Consider the following 27667-nt stretch of genomic DNA (forward strand, 5'->3'; position numbering starts at 1 on the left):
ATTCGCAAGTTGCAGAATTTAAAAGTCTGTTCTTGACTTTCATCTAAATGACTCTGCATTGAACATGACGCACATAAACCAACAAAATTGCAACTGGGTATAATTTGCTGAATAAATATAGACCTGTCCCGTTCCACCCCCTTTACCTTTTTTACACATTAATAAACACACCCACACACCTGAAGCCCCCTGTCCTACATTTTAGGCCCAGAGATAACCTCAGGCATAGGTCTTTATGTCTGACATGGAGACAGACAACTGAGTTCAGCGTGTCATTCTCTCTCTCAAACACACACACACACACACACACACACACACACACACACACACACACACACACACACACACACACACACACACACACACACACACACACACACACACACACACAGACACACACACAATAAGCTGCATTCAAACCAGCAGGAGGACCATGGTTTGTTTGTCTTGTTAGCTCAAGCCAAAGACCTGGACAGGTTCAAATAGAGTTGACACATACAAGGGTGTGCATGCATGTGAACTCAGACACACTGACACACACCTCGTACTCTGAATTTCAACCTTTATCTGCTGGACACACTCACACACACACACACACACACACACACACACACACACACACACACACACACACACACACACACACACACACACACACACACACACACAGAGCTCTGAGTTAATAACAAGCAGCAGGTAAATAGGTGGACAGCAGCAGACTGAAGTGACCGCAGCCTTCTGATTAGTCAAACTAGTCACAGTTATTAGCCGGCTTGTCATCTAGAACCGTGCCTGCTGTTCCCAGCCTGCTAACCTGACACCTACATAACACAACTTGGGTGGAAGTCATTTCTTTCAGAAAATACTACTTTTTCTTATGAAAATACATTCATAGGCAGTTGCTAAGTATGCATGACAAATTTCTTTGACACACATGGTGCATATCTGAAGCCAATTGACTGCAAATTTTGATGTTTTTTTCCATTTACTATTTTTAGTTATGGTAGCAGTATTATGTCAGTGGGTCAGTCCACAAATTTAACTCATTCTGATAAATCCCAACAACCATACAGAGTTGTGTACAGCAAAGACAATCATGGTCCCCAATATAGACAGCAGTGATGATGCTTAATGCATGTGTTTGTCTTTGCAGAGCCTGCAAGCCCTGGATTCAGAGAATTGAGCTTAAATTTCAAAGCATTAACCACCATTACCTTTAGCTCACTCCAGCTGGATCCTCCACCTTCTCTAACACTTATCTTTTCACAGTCTGTACTGGGAAAATAAGTGTTGAACCATGCTCTGTTTGAATCATCTGTAAAACTCTAATCTTGAGCTGATGTCACTTACTGTATGTGAAGAAAGTTAAAGTACCTAAGTACCAAAGGGTTGTAATCATGTGTTTCATATTCAATAATAGAAATAAAGAATAATGACAAAAAATCAGTAAGATTTCTCAGTTGCAGTGTTTCAACACAACATTGGAAGATGTTTCCTGCTGCCTCACACCTGTCACACTGTTATTCGCTTCAGACCTGCTGTCTATAAGCTGACAGCCAAAACACTGAAATATGACGGCACTTCCTGAAAGAACAGACTCACAACTGTGTACCTGAAATGAATCACAAACAATGAATGAAAGGGACCATTGATGTATCTGTTGGTGCACTCATGGTGCATGGACATCTCATCAACTGTCAGTTTGTCTAAAACCTAAAAACTTAACTGGGTTTACAAAATCCTGTAAGATGTGTTAAATATTCAAGCTTGATGTTGGTTTATTTTACAGTACTGTGTCATTTCTACCTCATTATTCTTTATGTTACAATAAAAATGCAATTTCAGTTGACCACAACTGTCAATGGGCAATTAAACAATTTGATTCAGTTTGCATCAGTTTTGTTGTTTGAACTTGATAAAGCTGCAATGTAGTTAAATGCCAAAATGGCGAAACCTACGGTCACGTGGTCCAGTATTGCTCTCAGGTATCCCAGTTTCTCTCCCAATCTACACAACTCAAATAAACACATCTACTCACCCACTTGCTTTGCCCACTCACCAAATCACAAGTGTGCTATCTTTGTACATACAGTTATTGTATCAAAAATGGACTCCTCTAATTTCAACTATTTTTAACTAAATGTAACATTAAACACATCATCAAATCTGTTACATTACAATCAATATTAGCTAAAGATTGGAAATCTTAGGAAAATGCAATGCATTATACACTTGTAAAGAAACCAAGCCAGCTAAAAATAAGCTATCTAAAGAACAGCAAATGTCACTGTAAGCTAACATTACACTAAGCTAGCTTAACTTGATACTGAAACATCATTTTTTAAACTTTCATGGTGCAGACATATATGTATTTGTTCATGATGACATGAACGTGTGAAAAGTTAGTTTACCACTAAATATTTGGTGTCTCAATTGTTGGCAGGCCAAAAGTTGACATTTGAAACAGCTAACCTGGCTAGCTTACGCTAAAAAATCTCAGCTTGGCCTAACCCAAAAACCCAACTGTTGTGACTCAGCATGTAGGGTCGGTCAGGAAACATGCAAACCAAGATGAACACACGGTGAACAGTCTACATTCTTCCAGAGAGCAGCTAAAGCAAGCCTGTAGACGGTTGTTTTTGTTGTTGTTTTGTTAATCTATCCTTAGCTAAAGTTGTTTTCTGCAGTCACATGTAAAATCTTGACATTCTTTTGCAAGAGGGAAAGAAACATTTTAGCCATCTTTCTTAGTCAAAATGTTCAAAGATTTTACATAAACTTCTCATAAAGGCCTCATGTCCTACGCAAAAAATTGTGCTTTCAACTTCCTCCCATTAAGTTGGTGATATATTTTTGAAGAAGGAAATGCCACTTTAGGAGACTTCCTGCCAGACTATCTTGCCAAACTCTTTGATCTGGCACACACAGTCTGAACAGCATTTGGCGAGTGGCTCAGATTCCTGCCTGCTGTGACTTGTCTTGAGCTTGTGGCCTGTGGGGAGGGAAGTTGAGAACAGGAGACTCTTCACCTGAAATCACAGTAATCATGCCTCAGGGCCATTCAGTCCATCAGCCTGAGTGAGCACTGAAACGTTTCTTGTCTCAAACTACATGACTTTTTTTTTCTTTTCTTTTTTTTCATGTTTAATTTGCAAAAAGCCCTGTATATTTCCTCCACCTGATAACACTGATAACCTTTATCTATTCAACCCAGCAGTCATACATATTGGCACTCTGTAACAAAAGCTAATTAACTCCAAAGAATATTGTGTCCTTGTGAATATTATTAAATTTATCTGGTATTACATTATTTGCTCTGTCATAATGTAATGTTGGACGTAATGGAAAAGGGATATATAATAATGGCCTGAAACCATATCTTTTATATTACCTTGCATGAAGATTCATAGTTTTTTTTCATTTCTCATTCTCTTGTGTTTTTATCGGAAGTATTTTCTATTGCAGAAACACAGAAAACAGGTAAAACATTGTACAAGTTTCCATAAAATGTTATTTCACACCTACAGTGTGAACCATACCAAGTGTTTCTGTCACGTTTACGGTATGTCAACATTTCTTCTAAAAGGACCTCCTTGTTCTGCGTGACAAAGAATGCCAACACTGGAGGTTAAAAAAAACACCCTTTTTTCAAAGTGTTTGCAGCTTTTGTTGAAGTTTTTATGCAGTCTAAAGGCTTGATAATGATCATTTACTTTCATCCAGTCTAGCCTGGGAGAGTTTCTATCACACCAAATCATAATCACTTGAAAACATTAATGAGATGAGTGAAGTCAGGTAAAAGAGAGAGAAAATGTTTTTCTGGCCTTGTGTAATGCTCTAAATGAAACCAAAGCCGACCAGCTATGAGAGTCTTATATTCCTCTTCATCTCTTATGTTTTGGCTTCTGTCGTTGTCATGAGAGGATTTTTTTTATCCGTATTAATTACTTGATCTTGGCTTGTGCCGCCTGCATTGGTGTTGCATTAATTGGACCAACTGGGCTTTTCAAACCTTAATTTGATTTTATAATATATGCCACTTGGAAAAGGCTTTCATTCTAGGCTTTTCTGTAGTGTGTACATTTCACTATGTTGTTGGCCCCAGCTGGATTTGGACTTCCTCAGTAAATCTGGCAGTGGGACTGAGAATCTGTATGCACCATGTCATATCCACACATTTTTCTCAAAAGGCCCATGAATAGACAAAACTTTCTAATGAAAATCCTCCAGAAACATAATTACAATAGTTGTTAATACAAATATTAAATATGAAATAAAAAAAAAACATTAAAAACACCCCACAGATGATAGTCAGTGGTCTTCTCTGCTGCTTTGGTGTTTTTGTCTTAAAAATCAGATTTTTCTTATCAGCTGAGGTGGTTTAAATATTGCACCCTAATCTCTTCTTCATCTTTACCTCAAGAGAAAATGTCCAGCAGGCTGTCGCTTTCAGGTTTGTAAGAGTGTGTGCAACAGTTTCTAATTTCCTGTGTGTGTGCGTGCGTGTACATGAGGCAAAAAAACACATTTGGACAAATAGACAAATGGAAGGAAGCAATGTGAAGGTTGGCTGCTGAGCTAATCAATGGCTGCCTGAATGCAAGGACAGATGAATGAATTGACTGAAAGGTGGAGGAAAGGTGGTGATGCTCTTCTCTGATAAGACCTTTTCTTGTTAGTGTATCTGTCACTCAGGCAGAAACATAAAAGGATGGGGAAAAAAAGAGAGGAAAGAAGAGCTGTAGGAAAAATGTAACTAAAAATGGCAAATATGTATCCTGCAGCCAAATGTTTTCACATCTTAACCTAAATATGATAAAGCCATTTATCAACTTTATCAGATTTAAAGAAAAAATGGGGTAGAGTATTTACATCTGTCAAATGCTGTAGCAAAAACTGACACTCAGATTTTATTAAAATAATGACCTTTTAGATATCACATGCAGGGAAAAGAAGGCTCGCATGTTTTTTCACCATAGATATCAGTTATGCAGTCGTGCAACACCAAAATATAAAAATATTGACATTAAAGTTGGTGAAATCATAAAGAAAGTGTCAATTACTTCTGCTTCTTTATTGCATTTGTTTTCTTTTTTGTCCTTTTGTTGTCATGGGTTTGTTGTCATGGGTTGTATTCACTGGGAAAAAATCATGAGAACCCTCCCCCCCAAAAAGAGGCAAGATTCCCCTGGATGTGGTTGGATACTACCAAGGGGGTGGAATGACTTATAATTTCTATACTACAGTGCAGCAGCACCCCCTGCTGGTGATATTTGATGGTGCCTGTAAGAAGGCAAAAATCCCAAGTGCAGATCAAGTGTATTTATTTTTAATTCAGAAAAAGGCGCAACTTATGTTCAGCACAGTTCTGGCATTAAAATTCTTGAAGAAAAATAAAAGGACAAAAAAGGCAAAATAATGAAAATGAGCGGGATGCAAAACAATAGTGTTGAATGAAATGAAAGACATTTTAAACTGCAGCTCAGTATGCGGTAATTCAAAAAATGCATTTAACATGCATTGATGTTATAAAATCATTATTAAGATTAATTTGAATAATTCTCAAATCTAACTTAAAAAAATAATTGCAGTTTTTCCACAATTGTTGCAACAAATTTCTTGGAACCTCCACCAATATTCTCAGAACCTTAAACACAAATCCCAAAAATATACATTCACAAAACCCCCGACTCCTCTGTCAAAATCAAACTATCTGCTCAAAATCAGTTATTCTGTGTTCAAAACCAAACCATGTTTTTTAGGGATGGGTACCGAGTTAGGTACTTTTATAGGTACCGACTGAATCGGTACTGTATCGTTTCCAATGTGAAAGGTACCCATCCCTAATGCGTTTAGATTACAGCATATAAAGATAAATTCACCTCAGAGAATTCGTTAGACTCTACATAAATTAGGACACAGCAACCAAGGCATGTAGTTAACAGAAAAGGTTATTGCAACTGCATTTAGCAAAAAATATCTTGGTCAAAGTGATTTTTCCATTCAGGACTTTCATATCAAAACAAAACAAAAAAGGAAAAGCGTATTACTACATAACTTACTTACTTACTACAAAGTGCAATTGTGTAATTGCACAGAAGGCTGCGATTTGTGATTTATATGGCTTAATGTGCACCCCTGTGTATGCAAATGTTCCAAACTTTCTGATGCCTGACTGCTGCACTGGCTCTGTGTGTGTGTGTGTGTGTGTGTGTGTGTGTGTGTGTGTGTGTGTGTGTGTGTGTGTGTGTGTGTGTGTGTGTGTGTGTGTGTGTGTGTGTGTGTGTGTGTGCAGCGAGGTCACAACAAAAACAATTACCTAACAAAACAACAAAACTAGAATGTCATAAAAAAGTTCTTGCTTCTCTTTGACCCAAGTACCCTGAAAAACCCATATTCTTTATGGTTCGTATTAACAGTGCAAAGAGTTAACTACAAACTAGAGATCATATCGTAATCATTCAAACCCTTTTGCTGCAATATTCTGTTTTCTATCTGGCACTTTCAAGGAGTTTGCTCAAGATCTTTAACTAAAACATTTACAAAGGTGGGAACCCTTTTTGGTTCACCTGCAGATTATTAACGGTAGCACAGTGGTCTAACTTTTATTTGATTATATTTTATAGTTGGCTGCTGTCCATAAATAGATCACTACAATGTGACACATTACATGTTAATCTTGCTAATGACAGTTAACTTGTAAGCAGTTATGGATGATCTCCACTGTTTGTGAATATCAAGAAGAAGTGAAGAGTGTAGATATTCATCTCAATTATGTTAACTATCATGTTTCTCATTTTAAGTTTTCTAGATTATACTGATCTATTGTCACGTGTATTGTTTATTGTTCCAGACTACATTTTGTCCCCACTGTGTCTATCGATAGGCCGCATACACACCGAGTAGAGTTGTCAGATTTCAAAAACACAGGACAAGGTGTTCACATCCTTTGTGCAAACACATACCTAAGTTTATTGGTAAATGGCTAAAAAGAGGTAGCTTTCTGGGTAGGTTGACTTTGGGGAATTGAATTGGATTTGGGATGCATCGTCAGTAGTGTTCTTCTGGCTCATGGGGTGCTTCAGCCCTTCCATACTATGCATCCTCACCAGAGGCGGCCAGCTACAGGGTGGTCAGTCCTGAGCCTGCATCCAACGCCCAATTCTTCATGACTGCGCCTACCGGCTTGCTACTTGGGACCCAGCTGGGGTCGTTCCTCTTTATCCAAAGCCATTGGCTGCCTCTGATGCAGTATTGATGGCTACGCACTGGCTCTGGCCCCTGACTCCCAGGTCTCTCAGGGGCCCTTTACACGGCAATGGTTTGAAGGTGAAACGCAAAAGTACTGTTGCGTTTCAGCCTTGTGTTTACATGAAAACAGCATTTTAGCCAACCTAAAATGCAAACTTATGAAAACAGCCTCCTGAGTGGATATTTTTCTGAAACACTGTCCAAACCTTTTCCGATTAAACAGTAAGTGGGCATTTTTCAGAGGAAAAGCTATGCACACTCATAGACTGTAAAAAAAAAAAAGGCGGTCATATTATTCGGCTCGATGTGAGGTCACCACAAAAACTGCTCCCTCTGGTGACTGACTGCTGTATAGGTCAAAAAATCCGGCTCTCCAGTCATTACAGATTGGCTGTGGTCGAACTTTAAAAAATTAATACACTTCGTAGAAATGTTTCTCAGATCCATTTGCTGTGGTGATTTGAAGATATCACTTGGCTTCCTTGCATTCAAATCCTCTTTTTTCTGAAAAGTTTTGATTACATCAGTTATAAGAGGTTAAAAATGAGGTTTTATGTCACATTCAATGATGATTAACAGCTGCCGCTCTTGTGTATCTTTTTTAGGGATTGTAAAATATGTTGGGAGGCAGAGTTAAGAAGCAATTAGACTCTTGAAAGAAAAAAAAAAAAACTATCGTTGTTGTCGCCCGGCTCCACTCAGATTCTCCCAGAGTCCCTCACAGTCTCTGGCTGCACAACTGCTACCAATGGCTGCACCTGTGAGGGGGTACTTAGGCTTAAAAACAATACATACAATGGTAAACGGCAGAGCCACGCTGTCCACTCTATATACAGTCAATGGTCACGCTCTGTTTCGCGCAAGCGCATACAACAGTACAACAGTACTGTTGTTATGATCATCGCAGACTTGTGTTGCTCAATCTGTTGAATCTTCTAACTTGGTAATGGTAATTTGGGACACCTTATGTTGGTGTTGGTTGGTAATCTGTAGTGCTCTCTCTGTATAGCTTTATTTAGGTCCCTAGGATCTGTACAAAGTCTCAGATCATTGTTTAGTTTTTGTAGTATCACTAGAAAATTAACCCAACTTGTGGGCTCTTCTATTTTCCTCATGACTCCTTCTTTTAAGAGTGAGTCAAGTTTTTCCTCTGTTTTAGTGCAACTTCCACTTTTTTTGCTGGGTGAATCGCTGGTTCTGTTTTCTTTAAGCTTTGTTTTATGTTTTCCTGGGAAGCTGCCTGTCCTGTCCCTTTGAACACCTCTTTGTTTTTGTAAATCCAGTCACTGTGTGAAGAAAGGACATCTGGTGAGTTCTCTTTCTCTGTCTATGACATTAACTCTTTTTAAGACCTAGCCATAAAAAAATTCAAACTCATATGGCCTGTCTATTCCCCTGAGCAAGTACAAAAAAAGCAACTACATTTCTCCCATTCCTTGTCACGGTAACCCTACACACTCCTTCACGAGGTATGGATGTGTCATCAGAAGCTCTCAGATTGATCTTTTTGTCTCTCATTTTGGGTTTTTTCCTCAGTCCATGGTAGTCTTAAATGGCAGGAGGTTTACCTGTGTCTCTCTATCCAGCTTCAGTCAAATATCATGTTGTTTACGTCCTGATGTGCCATCTATTGCTCCGTGGTCTCGTTCTCTGGGAAAAAGTCTTAATTCGTGCCTTTGCACTTTCAGAGGCTTGGTGAATTTGAATTGCCTTTTCAACAGTAAGGTCTGGCTCTTTCAATAAAGTCATCCTACCTCTTTTATTTTCACCCATATGACTGTTTGGTCAAGAAAATCGTGGTCCTTGCATGTTTATTGCTGTTTGATGAACAAGATGCATTTATCATTACATCTAAACAAATTAAAACAACAAACTAGAAAACTCTTGAGATTTTTTTGACTAATAATACCTAATCACTTGAAAAACATATTCTCTTAACCAGGGGTCACCAATGCGGTGCCCATGGGCACCTGCAAGAACTACATAAGGTGCCCGCGAGACATGTCCCAAATAACAGCACTGGTCACAATGGAGCTACTTCTTAACATCGTTGTTGTGTAATTCATTAATCATTGTAAAATAATTAACATTGACCTGTGAGCAGTCTCTTTACATAGCATTACCGCTTCTACTTTGATTAGTGTTATTGAAAATTGATCCGTGTAATGTTGTTCAGGACATCTGTTCCAGACAAGTAGCCCTTCGTGCCATTCATGTCCCGTGAGGTTGCCCTCGGTCTCAGAAAGATTGGTGACCCCTGCTGTAAACAAAATGTTGCACCATAGTCCAAAAACATTTCATTAAATGCATCACCCTAATTGCAGGTCTCAATTTTGTATGGACATTCTGAATGATCTTAGAGAGACGTCATTGGTCGTCGTGGGTAGGACATACACCTGCTGCGATTTTTGTTTGTGGATGCACTAAAAAGCGACTTTGATGAATGCAGAGAAAAGAGGAACACTCATACAAGTGAAGTTTTTAGCAGAAGTCCAGGAGTGAAACCACACCTAAACCTCACCCTTTCTGTTATTAAATCATCCTAACCCCCTACGTCCTCTTTGCTCTTTCTTTGTACACCGTAACATGCGCCTCTGGGCCGAACAGGGCAAGAAACGCTAACCAACAAAACACCAAACCATTTAGAAACCTGCGTTTCTACAGCCTTTTGTTACTTACTGTTCAAGTGTCCATGGACTTCATCACCCTGTCCGCGTCCGAAGAAGATCCGGGGACCAAGAGGAGATGAATGTAACTTGGGCTCTGCGGGAAAAGACTAGGTCAGACGGCTGCCAAACCATGCCGGGGACCCCGATCTCAGCCCCGCTAAGACAACCCAGCTCGGGACCGACTTCAGCGTGCCGCCATACAGTCTCCTCGGTGGTCCACGTTCCGTCGGGTCTCGTCCCTCATCAGGATCCTGGGAAAAAAGTTCTGATATCAGCGTCTCTCAGCCCTCCTTATCCAATAAAGAAGAGAGACCGTGGTAATCCGGCGTCAGTCCACGCCATCGCCATGGTTCTCCTACCCTTTCTCCCCAGAGAATGTCAACTGCCTATCAGCCTTCCTGCTTTTCTTTTCGCCGGCGCTCCACATCTTGCTCCAGCTAGACCGTCCGGTTTTAACATAGTTTTAAGACTAGACTGTTGCCACTCTCCAAAAACTTTAAAAACCAAGAATATGCCATTCAACCGGTATGACGACAAACAAGTTTTCAAGAAACTCGTCCTCCTGCCGCTCAACTTATCTCCTCCCGCCGCGTGTGACGTCATCAATCAAAACATTGCCGCGCATGAAGTGAAGCACCTCAGTTGAAGTGACAGTATGCACACGATCTCCAACCTGAAAACAATCCAAGAGGAGACAACAGTAAAAGCCTTGCACTTCAGGATCATCCTACTCCTCTTAAAAAAATCCAGCCATTCCCCTACAGTAGACCGTATCCTCCAGGGTTGTCTCCTATTTTCTCAACAGCGCCCTCTTGCTTTCACTTCAGGGCAGCAAGCCTTCAAAACAGCCACCCATCAGCTCTCCCATCTACCCACCTCTTCAGGAAACCCTGACATCAAGATGTCAACACTACCAGCCTTTCCTTCAGCACAACCTGGGTTTACAGCACCGGGATGCCTTTGCCTGCGGCTGGTCTGCCCCTGCAGTAACAGCCGATGGCATCAAACAGGGCACCAAGTTGCCACCGCATTTAAACCTAGTCAACATCAGTTATCATCAGTCAGGGCACTGGGCACCAAGTTGTCAATACCTTCGATTTTTTATCCCCTGCATCTACACCATGTACTACTGGTCAGGGCATCGGACAGCAGGATGTCATTGCCCCAAACTTTCATCTTCAACAAAAACATCAGCTAGCTTTGGCTGTAGCATTAGGCACCAAGTTGCCACTGCCTTCTGCAGTTTAACCGAAGCATTTGCACCAGACAGCAATGGTCGGTGCATCAGGTACAGGGTTGTCACTGCCCTTGGCCTTTCATCTCCAACAACACCAGCTAGTGTCAGTTTTGGGCACTAAGTTGCCGCTACATTCTGCAATTCAACCAAAGCATTACACCAGACATGGATGGTTGGGCAATTGACTCCGAGATGTCATTGCCCCTGACCTTGGATCTCAAACAACATCATCAGCTAGTGTTAGCTGCAGCATCAGGCACTGAGATGAAGCTGCCAGCAGCTTTCCTCCCCTAGCAGCTACTAAAGTCAGCTTTAGTTTGGGTTTTGGGCACAGGGATGCCACTGCCTCAGCCAGTACACTTTCCAGAACAACTTTAGCTTTTTATTGTTCTAGAGCTTTAAGCACCAGTGCCTCTCTCTTTTCTCCCTCTACCTGTCCAGCTCTCATTTCAATCTTCAGTTACCACCCAGCTGTTTTCAACCCACCAAGCTCCACTCACTTTCACCTTGGCTACAGCTACTCATTTGCCAACCTTGATCCTTCATGCAAAGTCTTACTCTAGTACCCACTAATCTCCACAAGCAGATCCTTGACAGTATTTACATTGATCTTGTACTTCTTATCCTGCCTTTACTTCACCAGGCTTGTGCTGAAAGATTTTAGAAGGTTTTGAGGAGAACCCCTCTCAAAGAGGAACAGTCTTCAATCATTCCAAGAACATACTCCTGTGGTTTGGTTATTCTTTCCTATTTTCAAGAACATTCTTTGTTTCCATTTCATGGCCACTGCCAGGAATTAGATGTCCTTGTCTCTTGCTTTAATGTAATCATTCGCTTCGGAGGTAATTGCTTCTATCAGTATCATGTACACTTTGCTTCAGAAGCCACGGTTGTTTCCAGCAGTTTATGAAAGCACCTTCTGGGGCAATCTCGATAATTAGATTTATTGTCCAATTTGTTAATGGGAGGTTGTTAATAAAAATAATAATGCAGGAAAAACAATCCCTTTACCACCGACCCAATGTAGTTTCTTTCAGGCATTACCTTAGTTTGGCCACACGAGTTCGCTATTTTACTGGTAGATGCTTGTTGTGTTGCAGGGAGAGAACTTAAGTCGAGATGCTTTTGTGTGTGTGTGTGTGTGTGTGTGTGTGTGTGTGTGTGTGTGTGTGTGTGTGTGTGTGTGTGTGTGTGTGTGTGTGTGTGTGTGTGTGTGTCAAATCTGAGTTTATACAGGAGAAAGTTTCGATTTTCAAAAAAAAAAGTAATTCTGGTGAAACAACTGAGAGATGAACAGGCTTGCTGACGTGCATACACTGAATCCATTCAAACAGATTTTAAAAAAGTTCTGTTCTGCAGTCAAGCTAGCACTCACTGTTATATCAATAATATTGTGAGACTGACTGAACTTCTAAATAAAACTCACGTACCAGATCCAGTCATGGAGTCCCGCAATAACAAATGAAATAATTCTGATGTAGCCTTTCAAAATAATACCTTTACAAAAAAATCCAAACTGAGCTACCACTCTTACATTCAGATAAAAAATGAAAGGCTAATATAGCCTAAATAATCAATCGAGAATCCCACTTCAAGCTAATAGGTTATCTAAGCGTGAAAATACTGAATATTAGCCAATTCTGATCTACCATTTCAAAAGAAAAGCCCTTGAAAGTCTTGAAACTGAACTAGGTTTGCTTATGAATTCAGAAACTGATAAAAGGCTAACACTAAGCTATGAGCTAATTTGCAACAAATTTGTAGTGACATAAAAGGCTTCCATAAATAATCAATCACAGAGTTACACTTACAAATATGGCAGATATATGGTAAAACTAAAAATGATATTCACCAAGTGTCACCTTGAGGTGGTCTACTATCAGCCTAAAGTGAAGTCATTGATTAATTATTTGAATTAGGTTTTTTTATCATTATCTGAATTCAAGAGCAAAATTAGCTAAGTTCCAAGGTTTTAAAAGCTTTTATTGTGGAACTATACATTACAATTGGCTAATTTGGTTGGGTGTAACCCGGAAGTGGGCGCCTGTCAGCCTGAAAATGAATTATTCATCAATTATCTATATTAACCTTTCAATTTGAATGAAAACTTGGTGCAAATTAGCTCATGACACTTCACTGAGCTTTTATATCATTTTTAAATTTTATTTTATAAGTTAAAAGTTTTGAAAGGCTTTTAGGCTATTTTAAAATGCTGCATCAGAATTTATTCTTTTATCATTGGGTGATTCAATGACTGATTGCCATACTTGTACGTGGGTTTTATTTTGAAGGCCGGTCATTTTAACCACGTTGCCGTAATGCCTGGAATATACAAGCATTGCAAAACAAATTGGGGCTGGCCTGACTATAACTTTTTCTAGGTGTGAGAGCTATCCCGACCGCAGTCTGGCTGTGGTTGTGTTTCGTGTGACTGCTCGTTCCTTTTTGCACATAATGTGATTTATTCTTTTTTTCTTTACCACGTGCAACCCAGCTTTCTTTTTTTCACACTTTCGTTGCCTCTTTTATATCGTTCTATGTTTCTACTGGACACAACACGGATCTGCATTACTGGAACTGCGTCTGTCACTGTTCAAGAGTTTTACAACAAAATTTCCTCAAAGCATCAGCAGGGATAACTTTCTGAGTTTCAATTTTTAATGTCCTCTCCAAACGTGTGGCAGTATGAAATACAAGTTATCCCTGCTACTGTTGAAGTTGTTGCACATCGCATCACTTGAAGGTAAGACTTGTCTTTTGAAATTTATGTCATAAAGGCTAATCTCATTGTAGAATCAATCAGGAGTTTTGCTTATTTATCAGAACAAGAAGCAGATTTTTACTGCGTTGAGTCAATTTTTTTTAATTTATGACATGTCTTGTGCAGATAACTATGCCTTCATTAGAGCACATCCATGAGTTAAAATCAAAAATCTGCCTGTAACACCATGTTGATCCACACTGCACTCTGAATGCAGATAAATCAAATATTAAAAAGCCCACCACTGTGCAACCATTATTCCATCAAACTAAATATCTCCTGCCATATCCTCTTGTGTTTGTTCTTGTTTGTTTAGGTCTCCAGACAGATAAATTTGAAGTAACAGGATATGTTGGCCGTGATGTTAAGCTGCCATGTTACCTCACCAAAGGGAAAAAAGATCGAGTTGTTCAGGTTGAGTGGAAGCTCCTGCTGCAGCCAGAAAACAAAATGATAACCATTATTGTTTCTAATGGCACCGAGGGTGCTCCTGCTGACACATTCCTGAAGGACAGAGTGAATGTTTCAGAACAATCTTTGATTATTAAAAATGTAACAGTTCAGGATGCAGGGTCTTACACCTGCCTCCTTACCACCTTTCCCAGTGGTTCTTTGAAAGGAACTACCAACCTTGTAATACAAGGTACGGACAAACACTTTGACATTCTTGTTTGACACTCAACTTTACCAGATACATTATTTTTTTGTACAAGCTGGCATATGAAACTCATTATTTCAGCCAGAAACACTGAGAGTTGATCAGTCATGTTTGTTTTTCCAGAACTTCCAGAACAGATGTCGCTCTCAACAGGAGGAATCGCTGGTATAGTGATTTCTGTCATTCTGCTGTTAGTGATCCTGACAGCTGTAGCTTACTTTATCTTTATAAGACGGTAGGTGTGTGTGTTCAGGAGTGTACAGTTGACTGTTGAAAGACTGTTGTGGTAAAGAGCACGAATATGTTTCAGCACAGACCCCTAGTTTGAAGCATGTCTTCACTAATTAGTCCATCTCCCTCCCCACTGAACACTTACACTGTGTGAAGCATAATGAGGATAATTCTGATTTTATTGTCCTCTGGTCTTAAAAATAAATATTTTTTTGAGTGTGTGTGTGTGTGTGTGTGTGTGTGTGTGTGTGTGTGTGTGTGTGTGTGTGTGTGTGTGTGTGTGTGTGTGTGCCAACATCTTTCAATCTGTCTTTACAAATCAAAAATCATGGCCCACCCCCTTCATCTGTTTTTGCAAAATATTGCATCATATGTTTTCTTGACATGTGCTCAGAGCCTGTTTATGATTATTTTTCAGCATTCTTTTGAATATCTATACCATGTTTCTCATTTTGAATTTCATGAATTTACTCATATTGTTAAAATGCCATTTTTGTTTAACTAACATATTTACATTTTTTTTATCATACATTTGAAACCAAGAAAGCTATTATACTCACTCTATAACCGCATTAAAAAATATGTACTTAAAAAATGGTTTAAAAAGTTCCTATTTTCCTCAGCCAAGAAATATACAGTTCAAATAGTATTCAGGTATATAGTTTTTATTATTTAGGGGTTATTTAGTGATGCACTGACTATGATGGGCTGATCACTTCACTTCTCTCTTTTCATAGGCAAGGTTCTTTTGTCAGACACAACGTCGTCATTGGTGAGAAATAAAAGCACAAGTTCCTCTTCTCTTTGTTTTCTAACTGCACCTGAAGTCTGTCTTTATGATGCCTTTCTTCCAGTTTGTTTCACTTCCCCTAACTAAAGCCTGTTCTTTTATAGACACCGATAGTCCAGTGAGGGATGTGCTACGGCCATCTGTTCTCTTCAGAGAGCAGGTAAGCTTTGACACAATGCTGCAAATGTTTGAACTCAAGAGAGTATTTTTCTCAAGTTTTAAGTTAAAAGTTCTTACAGACTTAACATATGCTCTATTCACCCATCAAGTCCAGAAAAATGATGTGAAGTTTCTTGAAACAAGAAAATCATTTTATTCAAGAAACCCATTGGAAAATGTAATCAATTACATTGCCAGATCTTTTTAACCTGTGGCAAGCAATTCAGACTTAGCTTTTTGCTTGTAATATATTGTTTTTTTTCCTGGACTAGTCCAGTGAATCTAGCTTAAATTATGTATTTTAAGATAAAATTTACTGAAACTAAGAAAACAGAAAAATCACTTGCTTATTTTGGAGTCTTTGCATAAAAGTACATCTCTGAAAAGATTTACAGCCCAGCAACTTAAAAGATTCAACTAAGCAATAAAGTCGACACCTGTCTCTCACACCTGTAGGATGTGGTCTATTCTGACGTCAAAAGCAAACCATCAAGAACCACTGCACCTTCATCCAATGACCAACATGCAAAGGCTGGGTATGAGGTCACATACTCTGAGATCGTAATGTCACGTGGAGTGTTTGTATGAGATAAGATGTATGCTGCAGCCACGCAGCATTGTGATCTCTCTGGTGGGGCATTTAAAAAACTCACCCTGGACACAAACTCTCTGGAAGGAGGCTGGGGTCCATCAGAACCAAAACCTCATGCCACAAGACCAGTTTCTTCCCATCTACAGCTGGTCACATCAACAAGGCCTCTGACCCCCCAGACACGTCATTTATTTATTATGCACAATTGTTCATTTGCACTGTCAGGCACTACCCCCCCTTGAACAAACAGTTATTCTATACATATTTTCAGTTTTATCTGCTCTTTGTGTATATTTTTGAACAGATTTTATTTGTCACTTTTTACTTTTAAATTCAAACACTTATGTTTTTTATATTCTTGATGATATTATACTTATGCTATTTGATTTTTTTTCTTTTGTTCAACTATTGCACCAACTGACCAAGACAGGTTCTGCATAATGTAAAAACGACTTGGCAATAAATCTGATTTTGACTCTGGTTCTGATTCTGATGTTGGAGAACTCTTCATTTGGACTCAGCGACTTATTTTTATTTATTTATTTATTTTTTAAACAGTATTATGACAGCATTCAACAACACAAACCCTCATTGATATGTATATAATCATTTTTGACATTCGCAGCCTTCTGTGTACACCTCAGAATGGAGCATATGATGCAAAATAGAGGAAATGTAATAAATGTCATTACTTTCTGTGTGGGTTAATCATGTTTTACTCATACAATTGTCTGAATGTCAAAGAATCCCAGGATATATCCTCCTTTGAATGATGTAGAAAGATCATCAAAAGTGAGTATTCATGCGATTAAAAAATCATAATGATAAAAAGTGTCAAGCACAGAATAATGAGAATTATGTGTGGTAAAATGTAAAAGTAAAAGACTCCCATAAACATACTATTTACATGCGGGCTATGAACTTTGGCATATGAACAAGTCAGATAATGGTTTTGAGGCCAGACTAAAGCTCGTGTTTGCAGAGTAGGGCAGAGGCACTTCTGAAAATAAAATCCCCATATTCAGATGAGACAGCTTTTATTCTCACTTCCTTCACTTCTTGAGAGTTTAAGAGTCTTTACAGCAAAGCTAAAAGCTCTGTAATGTTAGACTTTAACAAGTCAGTAGGGAAGTATTCTTGATTTAGCAATACCAAGAATATCTGTGGAGGCAGATGGGAGTGTCTTCAGTTCAGCAGATAGTTTGTCATTTTTCTTATTGACAACATATGATATCTTTAAATACCTACTCTATTATACTTATACCTAAGACCCAATATTAGGATAGGGTAAGATTTAATACCATTTTACAGGCGACACTCAGCAGACACAATGTCACTCCCCAGGTGCCACATAATCTAGAGGTCACACCCAGCGAAAGCTGTTTCTGTGACAACATTAATACCATGAAAGATTTTCTCAGAGATTTTGTTCTCATTTTACTGTAAGGCCATCAAAAGAGGAAGACCAAAAGGGCACAAACTGTGCAATGATACTCTCATGGTGAAATAAAGGAAAAGTGAGCTGATGGTGCTCACTGGATGTAAAAACTCAAATGTCAACTTCTGCTCCGAAATATGTGCTTCTCACTGCTGTGCAAATACAGAATTCACCAACATTAGACACAATGGTTACACATTGACATACCTCCTGTCTTTTTTTATTGTGTGCATGGGAGCCGAGGGAAGGGGCTGACCTGATGTGGTCATGTGGTTGTGCTGTGTCATGTTATTATTGCTCCTTCCGGATTCCACTTATTTTATCAGACTAAAATTTATTTAATTTAAACAAAAACAACAAAATTATATGCTTTCAGTACTGTTAGTACTTACACTGGGTATATGTGTGGCTTATCTGTCTTGAGTCAATGGAGCCTGCAGGTCATTGCTCACTGTAAGTGTCAAACGCTTGCTAACAGATGTTACAGTTTCTGTGTGCCAGCTGTGCTCAAGTGAGAGAATATGGTTTGAAAGTTTACATAATGATCCACACCATCACTGCAAACTGCTAACTGTCATAAACTATCACCTTTAGGTCTACAGCAGCATTCAGTGTGAAAGTCTTAGGGTGTGAACCTGTGGCTGCTCACTTTGAGGCGTCTGAGTGGATTACCAGGTGTTGTGTGAAGATACAAACATGCAGCTTGCTGAGTTTTTTCAGTCTTCCTTTAGAGGTTTAATAAGTCTCTAACTAAGAGCTGTGCAGATTGCAGATAATTTGAACCATGAATTTCCAACATTACACATCTATTGTTTTTTGACCGTTTGTATATGAAAAGTAGCTTTAAGAACTGCCCTCATTTTTTTTCTCCAAAGTAAAACTCTTGGTTGTGACAAATTGCACAATGAACTCCATTTTCACAGAACTGCCTAATCTGTGGTTTCATCATTTTCCTTTTGAGCTGCAGAGTTCTGACATGACAGGAAATAGAGAAGGAAGATAAGAAAAGCGGTGTTAGAAGTTTATGAAAGACTTTCCACATCATCATACTTCTCAGGCTGAGAGGGAACCTGCTGCAGGTTCTGTTAGTCGAAAACGCCAATACGTGTGTCGGAGCTGCATGAACTCATTGCTGATCAGCTGTCTGTCACACATTGTAGAAAAAAGGCTGGACTTCAAAACACAGCACTTTTGGTGATATGATGCCATTACATTTGCAATTTCTTTTGTAATGATCCTGAAATTCATCACCATGGTTTCTTTTTTTTTTTTAATTTAACATCACTGGATAATTTTTATTAACATTACCTCAATCCAACCACATGGGGCTGCTGTGTTACAGGAGGAGTGATGGAGCAAAAGACTCAAAGGGAACAGGGTATCGTAGTTTAAAGATGTTCAAACCCAGCAGGATCACTGTACCTGAACAGTTATTTCTCATGTTTTCATGGTTCCCTGTTGATGTACTTAATTAAATGTGCAGCTTGTTACTTCCTCTTCTTTTGTGGTTGGTTTGTATCTAACTTTCAGGTGGGATAAATTGTTTTAGGGAGGTAGGGGTTGCTGCTGAAAAAGGTTAGGGAAGTGAGAAAAGTTATGAGATTTATCAATAATGAGGATCACCCCGGTGGTTTCCCCCCTTTGACAGTCATGATTTTCAGTCTTCTAGAGCAAGAGGCATTAACATGGAGTTTACCACACTACTAACAAGCAAACAGTAAAATCTTTTGTCTTCTTTAAGAGAACTAAATTCTTACGTTAAACTTGCAGAAACACATATATCTATGTTCGATCTTTTTAGCTGATTTACTGTTTATTGCAACAAAGTGCTAAATAATTTGTTATTACAGATATTGTATAAAAGTAATTATTCTGCCAGTAGGTGAGAATATTTTTTGTTTAAAAAATTCAAATAAAAAGGGAAAATTAGTATTAGTTTGATCATTTATATTTAAAATGTCCATGCATAAGGTTTATTTACCATCACGTCAGCACCTTTGAGGCATTTTAGTCCTCTTGCTTTTGCTTTAATCGTTCAATAAAGTAGATACACAGTTATGAGGCAGAGATTACAGTTTACAATGTTTTTGGCTTTTGTTTTAGGATAAAGAGCTATACTGTTAGTGACCTGATCAAGTCTTTGGTTCTTGGTTTTCATTTGCACTAAAGAGCTTTTCAGCAAAAAGCCCGAATCAGAAAGATACAATGAATGCATAAAGGAGGATAATGTTTTTGTCCTTTAGAACATGTTCTGGCTGTTGTTCCTCGAAAAATCAAATCTGGATGATTTTAATCATCTCTCCCTGACTATATGTGTAGACTGTAGTCATCCTCCAGCCTTGCAACCCTGAGAATATGGAAGTGAAGGAGCCTGTGCATTGTTTGTATAGCCCACCTAATGGGAAACGAGGCCTCCCCAAGGTGATTTGAATTGGCTCCTTGAAGTGACTTAATGGTTAGCATGGACATGTATGCAAAACCACTTCCATTCTCCAGTGGTGCTAATGTGGTTTTGCTTCGTGTTGAAAAGCCAAGATGTCAAAGGTCAAAGTCAGACATGCTAACTGCTCTGTTGTTGGAAAACTAATATTTATGTTTTGCCCCATGCCAGAAAGCAAAAATGGTTGCTATTGTGTTTCTAACAACAATGTGACGGCTACATTTGGTGATAATTTGCGCCAACTATGGACTGCTTCAAAATGAAACTTTAGCATACCACTCAGACATACTGTTCAGGGTCAGACTCTGGAGTGTACTGGTGGAGATTCCTCAGAGGGGCAAGCTGGGTTTGTTGAAGTGCTGCATGATTTGGGGAAAAGGTGCTATTTGCGATTAGGTGGACAATATTGCGATTGCGATTGTGCTTGTGATTTAATAAAAAAAGTTGTGTCATGATGAGTCTACAGACTTGCTTGGTTATCATGGCGAAAAATCTGAATTGCATGTGCTGACATTGCGATTGCGATTGCAATATCCTCTGTTGCGATTACGTAATTGCATGTGCTGACATTGCGATTGCGATTGCGATAATCGTGCAGCCCTAGTTTGTTGTGGTGTTTTTCCACCTCTGCATCTGTGTGCATCCTCCCTCCTAACACGACACAGCTCCCAGCTTATCCCAGCTCACTCGGATAACTGCAGGGACAATAAGGTTAGACACTGAGATACTGCAGATGCTTCACAGGGATTGAATTAGTAAAGTTTTGCAAACCTTCCTTCAAAGACAAGTAGGAAATGTTGAAAACAACAACACCACAAAAAAAACCTTCAGGAGACATTTGAGTAACTCATCCCCCTCTTTTAATGTTGAATATTGGTTTAATATTTAACTCAGACATGGGTATAAAAAGTCAGAAACCTACCTGTCGTAAAGCAAAGAGCCATGTCACAGAGGGACTGTTTGAATATTTTTTATTCCAAAAGAAATCTGTGTGTCTATAGGTTTGAACAACAGGGCAGTCTCTCTGAAGAACATCATTGCACCTTTCTCCCAGCACCTCTCATCCCCACCCTCCACCCACAGTTACACTATAGAACCTTTTGCTCTTCAATAGGAATAATAACAACAATTTAATCATAATATTCATCATCAGTTTTAATAATCCATTTAGCACTAGTATAGAAATATGAAAAATTACCAAAGAAAAGAACTTAAAAGTAAACAAAAAAGTTTTTTGTTCAGGGTGACTGTTGGGACACCCCATCTGATTTGTTTTGTGACCCTCCCTTCCTTTATATAATCACTCCGGTGATATTTTGGCTTCACTTTGCCTCTACACAGAAAATGCTTTAAAACAGATAAATGCTTTCAGCTTATGGTTTAAAGCTGTTGATAACCACCTTTTGGCTCTGTGGTGTTGTCACATACAAATTTTTGTCTATTTTTACACACAACAAATGGAAGAAGACATTGAAAGAGACTGACAACATATTTGAAAACAACCAGTTGGTTTACAGCCTTTGGATGACAAAGGATGAAGAAATTAAGATCTGTTTAGGAGCATGAGTTTGCACAGCGACAACACTTAGGAACAGGCTGACTTCTGTTGCTCTGTCTGCATTTTGAACACAAAGGAAGAAGAAACAGATGGAAAGAGATGCATCAAAATGAAGCATTCGTCTGTTGACTGCACGCGTACAAAGAATCAGCATAATGTGTGCAAACAATAGATTTACATCATAATCAGCACAATATGAGCAAATCCGTTTCACAGCAAAAACAGAAGCAATATTTCATGTTTCAATGTAGCCTTGACAAAAAACTGCTTCAAGTGGACCTTTGAAGGGCTACACCGGTGGTTTTGCATGTTCCTTTATATACTTGTTATCACTGCAGGGCATGAATAATTGGGGAGTCAGTGAAGGATCTGGTCCTTGTTTCATTAATTCCCCAGTATGTTCAGGATACTTTGTGATGTTGGGGTTATCAGTGACAAGGATTTGGGCGTTTAATGAGAAAACTCAAACACTCAGAACCAGCTGCAACATGAGGACACTTCACTAGATAAAAATAAAGTACACATGGTTGCATTCAGGAGCTGGGAATCACTGACTTTCAAAACTCAAGAATCACCTGCTGTTAAACATTAAATTCATTAAAACTGCAAGGGAATGTTTTCATAACATACAAAAATAGGCAAACGCTAATATCTTGCATTGACAATGATGAATTATTTTTCTCTTTATCTCAAATCATTTTCCTTAAACACCCTTCAAAGTAATGGAAGAACACTTACTAGCCCCGAGGATGTTAAATATCCACCTCTTGTCCTGTGAGTACTGAGTCACTCTATTTTAGGAAGTGATTAGGTAACTGATTCAATCAACACTGAGACACTGATGAGTCAGTGACCTACAGTGCAGAAAATGCTAATACAGCAGTTGATTATGATGTCAGGTTAAAAAAAAAAAATACACCAAGGAGCTGACAGGCTATTGAGGGAAGTATCAGGAAACATATGGCTTGGATCATTTGACACAGGTACAACATTTGATGAGGGGACTCTTTAAAAGAGCTTGGTAGTACATGGATGTAAAGTCCTGAAGAGGTTTTTACTAAAGGTTGAAATCGAGCAGCAGTAACCTGATGTGACACCTGATACATGCTGTTCATTTGTGAAAATAAGCTGATGCAGTTTATTGTTTTGGACTTGAAATTGATTTGACTTGTTTATCTTCAGATCCCAAGTGCCAGCTGAAGCAAGCGCTTAATTCCATTTGGATTAATAAGAAGATTGATCGGCCAAAAAATGAGTGGTGACGGGAGGTGAGAGGATTAAGATAAAGTCTAACAGGATATGGCTGATGATGTGTTAGTTTGTCTGTTTTTCCCCTAGATGTTTGTGGTATCAACTTAAGAAATTTACTGTCTTTCTTTTTTTAACTTTCAAAGAAAAAAAGAAAAAAAAAGTTGGCAGCATAAGTAAATAATATCTTTTAATGTATTTATTTTTGATAAAAATAAAATAATACACAAGCCTGATGTGTAAATAGTTCTAATTATTGGCCATCTTTCTACATGAATCTCATTGTGAAGGCAGTGGCTACTGTGGGGGGCTTTGAGATCTATTAAAAATGATATTCTCCTTAAATTAACAGTAGCAATACCACAATTTGAACACAGTTTTAAGTCAAAAAGCGGAATCATGCAAATTCACCGGTGTATTCCCTTAAAAAAAACCTCATGTGTGTTTATATTCATGTGTTTAGATTGTTTTAGTTAGGGTAGTAACTTTAACAATATAATTAAGATAGAGCCCATCTGCTTCCCAGTCAGAGTGAAAAACATGCATTTCTTCTCAATCCATTTACCAGCATGTTTCCCTGTGTTCAGTGTGTTCTGCCCCCTCCTGAATGAGTCCCCAGCCACCGAGGGGAGTAATTAGGCGATCAAAAGCTTGAGACAGTATTGACAAGGCTGTGTTGAGTCTATCACTCTGGCAGGAGTCTGTGCTGTGGACAGCCAAGTCTGTGTGTTAAACGGCGAGAGGCAAAGAAGCTGTGGCTACAGCCTGCTGGCGCATTAACAAGCCCCTTAAAAGATGCCCAGAATTAACAGATCAGGACAGATCTAATAATGGAAGTAGTTCAGTCGGGGATTTCTCATTCAGATTCAGTAGTGTCCTTTTCACTCTGCTTCTTTCTATCTCCTCTCTTTCTGTTCCTCTCTATCTCTGCCTCCGCCTTGTCCGGCCTCTATCTCTCCTCGGCTGTGCGAGCAGAGGTGAAAAAGAAGTAAAGGCTTGGCAAGCGTTACCAGGATAACGAGGGACATTAATTTCACATTTCAAAGCCTCTTGCTCCTTCCCTCTGTCTCTGTCTCTGTCTCTTTCCTCTTTTTGTTGCTGTCTGATTATCTTACATTTGTAGTCAGGTGCTGTTGCTGGGTACAAGGTTCTCCTCACTTTGAGTAGTAACAGGCAGACCTACAGGAAGCACACATGTTTTTACACACACACACGCGCGCACACACACACACACACACACACACACACACACACACACACACACACACACACACACACACACACACACACACACACACACACACACACACACACACACACACACACAAACGTATAGTATAAAGACACACAGACTGACAGTTTCCTCTGCTACTGTTTGCAATATGTTTCCTGTAAGTTGTTCATCCAACTTTCCTGATTCCATCCCAGAAGCAGCTGTTGGGGACAGGGAGGGACACAAAACACAATATGCAGGAGTTATATTTCTTAGTATGTTATAATCCACCATATTGGCACACGTAGTCTGTATTTGACTCTGAAGTTCCCACTTTGAACAATGGTAGCAAAACAAGAAAAAAAGACAACAAAAGAAAAAAAACAGGAAATATTTCTCTGGAAGTCTTTTAGTTGCTTAGTTTTAAATCACATACGGATACAGTATGTCCTCCAACAAGGCTTTATTGTACTAGAGGGAGGAGTCATCTTCCAGGCTCATGTCTGTGGAAGAAAACCAGCACCCTCAGATCTAAAGGTGAGGTAAGAGGGAAGTAAGGAGGGAAAAAAGGAGCCAAGCTGAAACCGTCATCTGGTCATGAGCATTTCATCTCAGACATGTCCAAACTGAACTGTTCTGAAGAGGACTTACAAATGACCATCCCACAATCTGATTGGCCCGTGAGGCCAATTCTAGGACTCATCTTGAGAAAGGTTAACAGTTCTTCCTGTTCATTCTCCTTTTAAAGGTCGTCTCGCTCACTATCACCTCACAGAGTTTCACGTTTATTCCCTCCGCCTCTTCTTCTTTAAGCAGGGTTTCTCTCAGCAGCACATAGTCACCTCATCACCAGTTCCCTACAGCCCCTCACCCCGCCCCCTGTGTCTCATTCCTGGTCACCCAGCAAGTCTGTGGTGTTGTTGTTCTGTGGCGGTGGGATGGGTCTCGGGGTGTGAGGTGTAGGGCTGTGATGTAGCCGTCTTGGACTGGGCCCCCCTCCACCCTCACTGTCTGTGTTTGACGAAGACTGGGGCGGGGGTGGGGGTAGCCGAGGCAGGGGTGCTGATGAAGGTGGTATTCTGGTTGTGGTTGATCCCAGACTAGTGCCTGACCGCAGGTTCTGGATCCTCCGACACTCCTGGCAGATTCTGACATGAGTGCAGCTGCGGGCAGGCAGCATCACAGGGGTCGGGGCTGGTGGAGGAGGGGTGCTGTTGGCGCCCAAGGGATCATCTAGGATCCGCTGGGGCCCAGGTCCCAAATCTGAAGGGCTTGTCCCTCCTCCCCCGCTTCCCCCACCTCCAGCTCCACCTGTTAGTGGGCCAACTCCGCTGTAGAGCTTGCCGTTGCTGAGGCGCATCTCCCGGACCAGGCGCAGAGGCCGAGGGGCGCCCAGAGCTATGCGTGTGGGATGGCGCAGGGCTGCAGAGCTGCTGAGAGGCCGACGGCGGCGCATACGGGAGCTTTTCTTACAGGAGACGGCGTTTCGAAACTCTGTGATCATTTCCCGACAGACAGACACCTAAAAGGGTATACCAAGGAGGGAGGAGAGACGGAAGGGAAAGAGGCAAAGGGAGGAGGGGTGCCAAGGACACAAAGTAGGCAGGCAGCAGAACAAGACAGTGGTAAGGCAGTACACAAAGAGGAGAGCAGAGGAGAAACAAATTAAAAGGAAAGGCAAAACAAAAAAGGACAAGGCAGGAACAAGGCAGAAAGAACGGACACAGTAAGGCATGGTAAAGAAAAAGTCGCAGGAGAAGCGAGGGCACAGAGATCAACAGGTGGAGGGATGGTTTGAAAGGAGAAAAGAGGAGGTGATGGGGCAGGAGGTAGAGATGGATAGAGATGGGAGGATATCCAAGGAGCAGAGAGAGTTATTACAATCCAAAACACACAAACAGAACACCAAAATGTTGTTTAGTTCATGAGCACTTCATTATGGCACTATGCACTATGAACAAACAGGCAGGCCTTCAAAATCAGGTGCACATAGACTGAGGCACACTCACGCATACAGCAGCTGTGCACACACCCACAAATCTATTCCCATCATTGCCACTACGATAATTTGCACGCATGAAGGACAAAATGCATCAACATGTCAACTACAGACAAACAACATTCTCATTAAATCATAAAAATTTATGTGCTCACATAAACAGAAACAGTACTCATTATCGGAAAACAGACACTGATGGAGGAGTGTGTTTGAGAGAGATAGAGGGAGACACACAGTGAGATGGATGAGAGGTAATCCAAGAATGGAAACGAAGAATACCAGCGTACATGTGAGGCATGTAAAAGAAGATACATCATGACATTTAATGCCAGGGAAAAAAATCACACTACCTCTTTATGCAAGCAAATATTGGCATTTCTCAATATTGCTTATCCGTACCATCAAGTTTAGCTCACAAACACTTGCTGTTAAACACCAAGAGAGCACACTGACTTCAAAACAGGCAGGACATGCAGAGTAAAATCTCTATGTTGTTAACATTTTGGACACTACAGCAGTTCAGTGTTGCATACTTAAACATTCCTCTCATCTCACATGCACATAACACATCGAACCAAATGTAACAGCACACACAAACACAAACAATCACAAACAAATGGAGGCAAAGCTGAAAGTCTACCCACTTTCTCTCTCTCTTAAAGGCACACACACACACAAAACATCATAATTTTAAAGGGTTGGCGGGATGCCATGGGAACCTACTGGGGTGTGTCTGTGGGGTCGGCGAGGGCAGGTATGGGGGCATACCTCATCGGTCTCTGCCGAGCGGCGTGTCGACCACACAAACTCCATTATGGCCACAAACACAGCAATGATGAGGCCACAGATCAGCACCACAAAAATGCCCCCAATGTTTTCCATGCCAAGACCTGCAAGTGGGGGAGTCACAGGAAACAAATATCAGCACTCAAAAACATAACACTAGCACACTTTTTATATGCTGTTTTTATTCCTCTTGGCTCATAAGGAGTAAATTACACCAAGTGAAAACATTTGCATAGAGTCTTTTGTGGCTTTATAGCAGCTTAGTTGAAGAAGTAGTTAAACATTTTGGGATTTATAGCTGTTGACTGTCTTGCAGGGACTTATTTGAGGAGATCAATACAGCTCTTGTTTCTATCCCATAAATGCAAAGACATCCCCAGCAGCTTGTTTGTTTAGCTTAGCATGGAGATTAAAACTGGAGAAAACAGCAAGCCAGGCTATGTATCTGAGGGAAACATAATCAAAGAATAGAGTCAGGAAAACATAAATAATGTCTCAGAGACATCACCCATTGGTTTCTGGAGAGATGCTTTACGACTGAAACATGGCAGTTGCTATATAAGAGAGGCTGGCTCCACCTAGCAAAGAGGTGAAGCAAAGTAGGGCCTTAAGCCTCCTGACAAAGAGCTATGTCATG

General features: G+C 40.0%; 2 protein-coding genes across 4 annotated transcripts in view; one reads left to right on the forward strand and one right to left on the reverse strand.

Annotated features, from left to right (window-relative positions):
* The first annotated feature begins 13580 nt into the window (after nucleotides 1-13580).
* Nucleotides 13581-16755, forward strand: LOC141801307 (cell adhesion molecule CEACAM1-like). The gene is made up of 6 exons (XM_074684302.1): nucleotides 13581-13900; nucleotides 14235-14561; nucleotides 14700-14811; nucleotides 15545-15579; nucleotides 15702-15757; nucleotides 16213-16755. Exons 1-6 carry the CDS (start codon nucleotides 13843-13845, stop codon nucleotides 16342-16344), a joined length of 720 nt encoding a protein of 239 aa, XP_074540403.1. The 5' UTR covers nucleotides 13581-13842; the 3' UTR covers nucleotides 16345-16755.
* Nucleotides 16756-24289: 7534 nt separating this feature from the next.
* Nucleotides 24290-27667, reverse strand: part of grik5 (glutamate receptor, ionotropic, kainate 5) — a 93261-nt gene continuing 89883 nt past the window's right edge. For 2 of the 3 annotated variants that reach the window (XM_074682648.1, XM_074682649.1), the window contains 2 exons: nucleotides 26968-27134; nucleotides 24290-25767 (listed from right to left, as the gene is read on the reverse strand). In XM_074682648.1, coding sequence (XP_074538749.1) covers nucleotides 25132-25767; nucleotides 26968-27134 — 803 coding nt within the window. In that variant the 3' untranslated portion in view covers nucleotides 24290-25131. The remainder of the gene's footprint in view (nucleotides 25768-26967; nucleotides 27135-27667) is intronic. The other variant, XM_074682650.1, reaches the window with a different exon arrangement.

This window comes from Halichoeres trimaculatus, unplaced genomic scaffold, assembly GCF_033239565.1.
Source record: "Halichoeres trimaculatus isolate MK-OKI-2021-1 unplaced genomic scaffold, fHalTri1.1 fHalTri1_scaffold_12, whole genome shotgun sequence".
NCBI classification, from domain to species: domain Eukaryota; kingdom Metazoa; phylum Chordata; class Actinopteri; order Labriformes; family Labridae; genus Halichoeres; species Halichoeres trimaculatus.